Here is a 9,080-nt window from a genome sequence, read left to right as displayed (position 1 = left end):
TTGTAGGGCAGGGATCTCCAAACTTGGCAACTTTTAAGACTTGTGGAACTTCATCTCCCAGAATTCCCCAACCAGCAGATCTGGCTTGAGGACTTCAATTCCCACAATTCCACTTGTGGACTTCAACTCCCAGAATTCCCCAGCCAGCAAATCTGGCTTGAGGACTTCAATTCCCACAATTCCACTTGTGGACTTCAACACCCAGAATTCCCCAGCCAGCAGATCTGGCTTGAGGACTTCAATTCCCACAATTCCACTTGTGGACTTCAACTCCCAGAATTCCCTAGCCAGCAAATCTGGTTTGAGGACTTCAATTCCCACAAATCAACCTGTGGACCTCAACAACAAAGAATTCAACTTGTGGGCTTCAACGTCCACAGCTGGCTGCAGAAATCTGGGAATTGAAATCCACAAGTCTTAAAAGTTGCCAAGTTTGGAGACCCCCGTTGTAAGGGAAGAAAAACAAGGAAGAAAATCAGCCGTAAGGATGATCAACAGTTCTACAAAGGGGTGGATGGCACCACCAAATGCTTTATGGCCCAAACTGGATGATTTCCAAGAATTATTGAAAATCTCAATTGTTCTGGATGGTCTACTTTTCCTTTGCCACGCGCTCCTGCCCTCCTGCCTCTATTCATTCCTGAGTCCCAGTTCACTGGTTGTTTTCTCGTGAGCAGGATCCTCCTGAGTGTCCCCCATCAAAATGTTGACATTTTTCTCTCCTGCGTGAACTGTGTAATGCCGGTGAAGTTCCGATTTCGACCGGAAGTTCTTCCCACAGTCAGTACACAGGAACGGCTTGGCCCCCGTGTGAGTCCTCTGGTGGGAAATGAGGTTGGAGTTACGGTTGAAGCTTTTCCCACACTCCAGACAGGCGTATGGTTTTTCCCCCGTGTGGATCTTCTGGTGCCGGGTGAGGCTGGTGCTGTCGCAGAAACTTTTCCCGCAGTCCGAACAGATGTACGGGGTGCCTCCGGTATGGACCCGCTGATGTCGGACGAGGCTCATGTTGGAGTAGTAACTCTTCCCGCACTCGGCGCATTCGAACGGCTTCACGCCAGTGTGGGTTTTCCGGTGCGTGATGAGATTGGAGCTCCAGCGAAACCCTTTCCCGCATTCCAAGCACGTGTAAGGCATTTCCCCCGTGTGGATTCTCTGATGGAGCGTCAGATCCGCTTTCCGGCAAAAGTTTTTCCCGCAGTCAGCACAGTGATAGGGTTTTTCTCCCGTGTGGATCCTCTGGTGTATCCGAAGCTCCGATCGTTCGCAGAAGCTGACGCCGCATTCCGGGCACTTGTACGGCTTCTCTCCTTTGTGGATGATGGAATGCCTGATTAAGTGCGACTTCACGCGGAAACTCTTCCCGCAATCCAAGCACTGGTAGGCCTTCTCCCCTGCGTGGATCCTCTGGTGAATTGTGAGGCCCGAGCTCTGGCAGAAACATTTGCCACAATCCAAACATTTGTATGGTTTTTCTCCGGTATGGATTCTCTGGTGTCTGACCAAGCTGGTGCTGTAATTAAAACTCTTCCCACAATCCGGACATTTATAAGGCATGTTCCCTGTGTGGGTGACCTGAAATTCGATGATATCTGCGTTATCGTCGGCTACTCCGACAGCCTCACTGTTCACTCGACAGACTTTCTTCGGATTTGTGCTTTCTCCGATGAGCTCAATTCCTTTGCAACAAACGGCCTTCCCGATGTTCTTCTCTGCTTCCCCTTCAAATCCCTGCCAAATTCTGGGAACATTTTGCAGCTCGCCATTCGGGGAATCCTTCAGCTCCAAGTTCCCCGTCACTACCCCGTTGGTGCTTTCTCCTGCGACGTCTGGTAGATCAGTGGCTTTACCGGTACGCCTCAAAGATTCACCTGGAGAAGGAATAAGAGATAAAAAGGGGGAAATCTGACATTTCCATTGGCTTCCCACTTCCAAACTATTCCCCGGAATTTTAAACTCAGTTTCTGGAAATCAGATGCTCACTTTGGCTATATTTCAATGTTAGAGAACTTTAGGCTTATTCACCTACCATATTTTTCAGACTATACAGGCTTCCCAAACCCTCTGCACACCTCATTTTTTTGCAAAAAAAAAAAAAGACATGCAGAGGTTTTGGGAGGCTTGTAGAGTGCTGCTGGGGGCTGGGGGGGAGACGAGCAAAAACAGCCCGTTTTTTGCTCGCTTTTGCCCTCCCCATCCCCCCCAGGAGGAACTATGCAAACCTCCCAAACTCTGTGCACGACCATTTTTGCAAAAGAGGGCAGGGTTTCAGTAGGCTAAAAACGCTGCATTCAGTGTATAAGATGCACCCAGATTTTCACCCTCTTTTTACGGGTCAGTCACTTGCGGTTTCCAGCAATGTCCAGAATTCAATTTGTGGCCTTCAACTCCAACAGCTGGTTGGGGAATTCTGGGAGTTAAAGTCCACAAGTCTTAAAGTTGCCAAATTTGGAGACTCTTGATATAGGTCAGGGGTGTCAAACTCAAGGCCTATGGGCTGGATCCGGCCCATCAGGTGCTTAGATCTGGCCCGTGTGCCATTGTAACTTTGGCTGGAGTATCTTTTTCCCATCCACCCTCCAAAGCTAAACATGGCTGGGCCTGGTTAGTAGTGGATGAGAGACCACAAGGAAATATTGTTTGTAAAGCCTTCTCATATACTAACTGGGAATGGTGGGGGGCTGTATGTTAGGAATATAATTCTAACGGTTGGGTTGGCAATATATAAATCATGTAACAATGTTGTAACTGTTTCTTTAAATCATGCTGTAAAATGTGATTGGTTGCTGTTTTCCTCAATCGGCCAGAAGAGGGAGCTAGAATGACTGTTAGCTCTCTGTTTCGTTAGATGCTGGGCTGATCTGATCTGAGTGTTTTGGAAGCTGGCTGTTAGAAAGTGCCGTGAGCTATTGTAAGTGTTGCATCTGCTAGCAAACTTTGAGTACTGAACTGATTATATGATACTGGACTATGTTATTTGGATTATCCCTTAACTGAAAGACATTGATGACTGTCTTATCCGTGTATGATTTGGATTGTTTGATGGACTCTGATACCTCTATTTCTATGAAAGTAAAACCCTACTTAAATTGCAGTGTCTCTTATGCTGGTTTGTGTGTTCTCCAACACAACTCTCACAACGCTTCGCTGAATGTACTTGCTCTCCCAACAGGGAGCTTACTTAACACTGTAGTCTCAAGCTGGGCTGGGCAGCTGGGAATTCGCAGGGGTTCAGCCAAGTCCATATACTTTTCTGAGAGCAATTCAAGTACAGTAGTCCTTGACCGACAACAGTTCATTTAGTGACTGTTCAAAGTTACAATGGCACTGAACAAAATGACTTATGACCAACCTCTCTGGCTTCCTCCCGATCATGAGATCAAAATTCAGAAACTTGGCAATTGGTTCACATTTATGACCATGCCTGTGTCCCAAAGTCATGTGATCAGTTTTTGCGACCTTCCGACAAAGGCAGATTCACTTAACAACAGGATTACTATCTTAGCCACCTCCGCGATTCACTTAACAACCATAGCAAGAAAGGTTGTAAAATGGGGCAAAGCTCACTTAATAAATGTCTCACTTAACAACAGAAATTTGGGGCTCCATTGTGGTCATACGTCAAGGACTACCTGTACAGTATGAAAGAAATTTGCCATTGCCTGGTTCCCGGGTTGTTTTAATGTCTCAGTTTAGTTCACATCTTTTGGATTTCCTGGTGGCCTCCCATCCCCATAGGCTTGACTTGCTTAGCTTTTTTCTAGATAACTCAGGGCTGGTTAAATCCCAATACTTAAAAAAGAGTAATAAATACCATCGACAATTTTCTGCAATGGACAATCTGTTTTATCTGTACGATAATTTCCAAATCTGTTTTGAACCCCAAGGCGCTTCTCAAGTCAACGTACAAAGTGAAAATTTGAAGGTATTGTGCATCACAAAAAGCAGAAGGAGGGGGGTTGAGAAATTATGCACACACACCCCCAATCCCCATTTAGTTTTTGTGCCACTGCCTGTTTATTTCTGCTCCTGGCAGTTATTGCTGGTTGGTCTTTGTGCTAAGATCTACTGCTGGAATCTTCTCCCTTTTAGAGGTGGGATAAAAAGGCACCGATCTGCACCGCCTTCCCCAGGATACCACAGAGACAGGCAGCAGCAGCCTGGTTAGCAATAGCAATAGCAGTTAGACTTATATACCGCTTCATAGGGCTTTCAGCCCTCTCTAAGCGGTTTACAGAGCCAGCATATCACCCCCACAGTCTGGGTCCTCATTTCACCCACCTCGGAAGGATGGAAGGCTGAGTCAACCTTGAATCGGTGAGATTTGAACCGCCGACCTGCAGATAGCAGTCAGCTGAAGTGGCCTGCAGTACTGCACTCTAACCACTGCGCCACCTCGACTCTTAAAAACCTGATCACTCTCTTGCAAGCGAAGCGTGAAGACTGATCCAAACCATCTCAAATCTAGACAGTGTCAGGACATCCTTCAGTGAAAAAGTTGAAACTGCCCCATCAAAGAACTTACCGCGGATGTTGGAAACTCCATTGTCATCTCCCCATTGACAGTCCAAGGACTCCTGCTCAGTCCCAGAAAAATTCAGGGTTGGCTCTCTCCCCGACACCTGAAACAGAAAAGGAAGTGCTAAGGTCAAAGATGCAGAGAGGCCTTAAAGGGCATCTATCGTATTTTTTGGAGTGCAAGACACAGCAAGGTTTTGAAGAGAAAAATTAAAAAAAAAAGTTTTTGCACTCTGCAAACCTCCCAAAAACGGCCTGTTTCCACCCCCACCCCCCAAAAAAGCATGAATAGCCTTTAGGGAGCTTGCAGAGTGCTCCTGCAAGGGGAGGGGACAAAAACGAGCAAAAAACAGCCATAGTGAACAATAGGTTGGGCTTAACAAACAGGGCAAAGCTCTATTTTGGTCGTCAAAGACTACATGTACTGGCTAGGGCAGGGGTCAGCAACTCTGGTTCTGGAGCCACATGTGGCTCTTTCTGCAGCTCCCTCTTGCCAGTTGGCACCAAATTGAGAGGAGCTTCCAATTTGGGGAGGGGGAGGTGGGGAGAGGAAGTAGGGCGTGCCAGGAGGAGACTCTATGGCAAGGGGCGGGTTTTCTGATCAACTCTACAATTGATAGGGCTTTTGGTGAGGACAGGTAGAGGAAAAAGAACGGCGCGATAGGAAGAGACTCTATGGTGGGGAAACCAGACTTCCGGACGGCTCCATAATTGAACGGGGGGTTCCAGTTAGGACCTTTGTGGTTCTTTGACATAGAGCCGAGATGGCGCAGCGGTTAGAGTGCTGTACTGCAGCCATTTCCAGCTGACTGTTATCTGCAGTTCGGTGGTTCAAATCTCACCGGCTCAGGGTTGACTCAGCCTTCCATCCTTCTGAGGTGGGTGAAATGAGGACCCAGACTGTGGGGGCGATATGCTGACTCTGTAAACCGCTTAGAGAGGGCTGAAAGCCCTATGAAGCGGTATATAAGTCTAACTGCTATTGCTATTGCTATTTGAGTGTTTAAGGTTGCCAAACCCTGGGCTAGGGAATTCTGGGAATTGAAGTCCTTTACTATCTTAAAAGTTGCTGAGGTCGAGAATGACTGGTCTACGCAATTCTAGCGAGGGCCACAGCCTCCGAACTCTCATCCCAAACCACGTGTCCTCCTCACCTGCTCATCCAAAGTCTCCGGTACCCATTCCTTCTGCTGGAAGCCCTCGGCTAGAGCCACTGCCTGGGCACAGGTTTGGGGGCAACCCTCCACCACCCAGCTCTGGAGGTCGGAGGGCAGGATGGCCAGGAACTGCTCCAGGATCAGCAGCTCCAGGATCTGCTCCTTGGTGTGCCTCTCCGGCTTCAGCCACCGGCAGCAGAGGAACCAGAGGCGGCTGCAAGCCTCCCGGGGACCCGCGGCCTCCCGGTAGCGGAACTGGCGGAAGTGCTGGCGCTGGATCTCCGAAACGACCGTGTCCGCCTCTGGAAGCTCCTCTTTCGGCGGCTCGGAGGGTTTCGGGTTTCGGTGGGGCTCTTGGGATTCCCCACTGAAACCAGGCTGGGTTTGGGTCTCCCGTTCTACTGTGAACTGGGTGCCTTCGGCCTTCACCTTGACGGAGGCTGGAAGTGTGGCAGAAGTATTGTGGAGGGAGGAGCTCAGTTCTTGTAGGCTTGAGCAGCTGAGTCCGGGAGCCTCCACTGTCTTAAGAAAGTCTTTCCACCGGCTCTCCTCAGAGTTGGGAACGCCCAGGCCCAACTCTTTACCGAAGTCTCTCGGGGAGCTCATCAGAAAAGCCCTGGTACCTCCAGCCGGGAAGCCTCCAGTACGTTCGCTGCTCTTCACTCCTGCTCCGGCATCTGTGGTCTCCCCCCAGGCGTCCTCCCATCCCACCATCTCCTCCTCAGCTGGCACATCTGTCTCCCCTTCTTCCTGCTCCTCCACGCCTTCATCCAAGGTCACCTCTGGCTTTGGTCTGGCCTGGATTGTGGGGGCCAAATCCAACAGGGCTCCCTCTTCCATCGCCATTCGGCACCAAGGTTAATGGCCAACCGTCAGCCTTGCCTTCCAAAGCATCCCAGTGCGCCGTTCGAGATTACAGGATATGTGCAAGGTGACCAGTAATTAGAGGTAGGGGCATTAGTAGCCCAATGCCAAGGAACTTCTTTCTAAAAAGGGGGAAGAGTGGGAGAGGGGGAGAGAATAGAAATTAAAACGAGAAGAAAACGACAGGTAGTTCTCGACTTAAGACCACAACTGAGCCCCAACGTTTTTTGTTGCTAAGTATTGTTAAGTGAGCTGTGCCCCGTTTTACAACCTTGCTTGCCATGTTGGAGTGAATCACCACAGTTGTGAAATGATTCCCCATCGTCTTTGCTGGTCAGAAGGTGGCAAAAAGGGGACCACATGACCACGGGACACTGCCACCGTCATAAATGCGAGTCAGTTGTCAAACATCCAAATGTAAATCACGTGACCACGGTGATGCTGCAATGGTCGTAAGTGTGAAAAACAGCCACAAGTCACTTTTCCCCCCGCCGTTGTAACTTCAAACGATCGCTAAATGAACTATTGTAAATTGAAAATTATCCATACTTCCTACCTTCCGGTCCCCTTTTTAACTGTCAATCTTTCCAGATACACCAGACTGGAAATCCATCCAGATAAGCTAATTCTATTTTATTAGAAGATAAAGATAAAGGTTCCCCTTGCATATATGTGCTAGTCGTTCCCCACTCTAGGGGGTGGTGCTCATCTCCATTTCAAAGCCGAAGAGCCAGCGCTGTCCGAAGACATCTCTGTGGTCATGTGGCTGGCATGACTAAACGACGAAGGCGCATGGAATGCTGTTACCTTCCTACAAAAATTTGACTCCTGTTTTTCTACTTGCATTTTTTACATGCTTTCGAACTGCTAGATTGGCAGAAGCTGGAACGAGTAATGGGAGCTCACTCCGTTACACGGCACTAGGGATTTGAACTGCCAATCTGATCGACAAGTCTGAAAGTGCAGATCTCTTGGCATCTTGTTTTTAATAGCTGGTAAACTAAAGGAGGTTCTTTTTGGAGTTTCTTTCTCTGCCAGCTGTTTTTCAGCTTGGGCTCCCCAAGTTCCTTTATCTCATTATTCCTTAGGCAGCATCTCTTCCCCCTCAGCCAATATTTTCTACTATCACCATTTAAATGTATAGACGTGTTCATACATACATAGGTATGCATTTATACACACACACAGACACACATAACACACACACATACACAAATGTGTGTGTATGTGTGTGCGCGTGTGTGTTTGTGTATAAGGTAAAGGTTCCCCTCGCACATATGTGCTAGTCGTTCCTGACTCTAAGGGGTGGTGCTCATCTCAGTTTCAAAGCCGAAGAGGGCTCTGTCCAAAGATGTCTCCGTGGTCATGTGGCCAGCATGGCTAAACACCAAAGGCACACGGAACGCTGTTCCCTTCCCACCAAAGGTGGTTCCTATTTTTCTACTTGAATTTTTTACATACTTTCGAACTGCTAGGTTGGCAGAAGCTGGGACAAGTAACGGGAGCTCCCTCCGTTACGCGGCACTAGGGATTCGAACCTCCGAAATGCCGAACTTTCCGATTGACAAGCTCAGCATCTTAGCCACTGAGCCACCACGTCCCTTAGTGTATTTATACACCTATATACACACGCACAACACATGCACACACATAAACACATGCACACACATAAACACAAACACATGTGTGTGTATATGTATGTAGCATGTGCAAATGTGCGTGAGATGGATGTTTATGGGTAGATATATATACCTTCTTTTGAGAGCAGGCAACACAACTTCATTTTTACTGTGAGCCAGTTTGCTCACAGTAAAACAATGACAATAAAGCTTATCTTATCTTATCTTGTGATATAGCAGGGAAGATTGCTGGGGAGCATGGGGTTGGTGATTATCTGAAAGCGAAGGGGAGGGAGGATGGGGCTTAAAGGGCGCCCCCCCGCCGCTTCTGCGCGTGCCCAGCCTTGCAGCCCACCGCCCCCTTTCGCATTACCGGCGCCTTCTCCCGGCTCCCGTCCCCCCCCCCCCCCTTGCTTACCACGCGGCCTCCATTCATCTTTTGCCGTGCAGGGCTCAACGCTCCAACCGGAAGGAACGTTCATGTTTTCTCCCCCTCTTTCGCGTTCCATTTACCTCTCCCCCCCACTCCTCTTCTTATACCACACAGCCGGACTTTGACCTTTGCTGCCGCTCTAGGAGAAGCCTTCCAGGCGCGTCTCTAAGGTTTTAACCCCTGAAATGCTTAACACCCGCCCACCCCCCCCCTTAAACACAAGACTCATCCCCAACAGCCTGCACCTATCTTCAACAGGGAAGGGACACAGGGCAGCAAAACACCCTGCGGCCAAGAAGGTGACCCTGGGGATACAAATAAACCTCCCCAAGTGGCCTCAGATTCTAGTCTAAACGAACGCAAATGACCAGCTGTCTGCAAGGAGTAAAAATCTTTCCATTCCCCACCATCCAGTTAGAGCTGAAGAAGCTTCATGGATGAGAAGTGAAATGTCTTCAAAAGGGAAAAAAACAGTCCAGTTGCCTTCTG

General features: G+C 48.7%; 1 protein-coding gene across 1 annotated transcript; it reads right to left on the bottom strand.

The window, feature by feature from the left end:
- Positions 1 to 252: 252 nt before the first annotated feature.
- Positions 253 to 8,686, bottom strand: LOC116502762 (zinc finger protein 2-like). The gene is made up of 4 exons (XM_032208677.1): positions 8,577 to 8,686; positions 5,673 to 6,661; positions 4,526 to 4,622; positions 253 to 1,871 (listed from the first exon to the last, which is right to left on the bottom strand). The coding sequence occupies exons 2-4, from the start codon at positions 6,519 to 6,521 to the stop codon at positions 631 to 633; spliced, it is 2,187 nt and encodes a 728-aa protein (XP_032064568.1). The 5' UTR covers positions 6,522 to 6,661; positions 8,577 to 8,686; the 3' UTR covers positions 253 to 630.
- Between the last annotated feature and the right edge of the window lie 394 nt (positions 8,687 to 9,080).

Source organism: Thamnophis elegans, chromosome 2 (genome assembly GCF_009769535.1).
Source record: "Thamnophis elegans isolate rThaEle1 chromosome 2, rThaEle1.pri, whole genome shotgun sequence".
Lineage (NCBI taxonomy): Eukaryota > Metazoa > Chordata > Lepidosauria > Squamata > Colubridae > Thamnophis > Thamnophis elegans.
The sequence above is the reverse complement of the archived record's forward strand: the minus strand, read 5'-3'. Positions and strand labels throughout refer to the sequence as shown.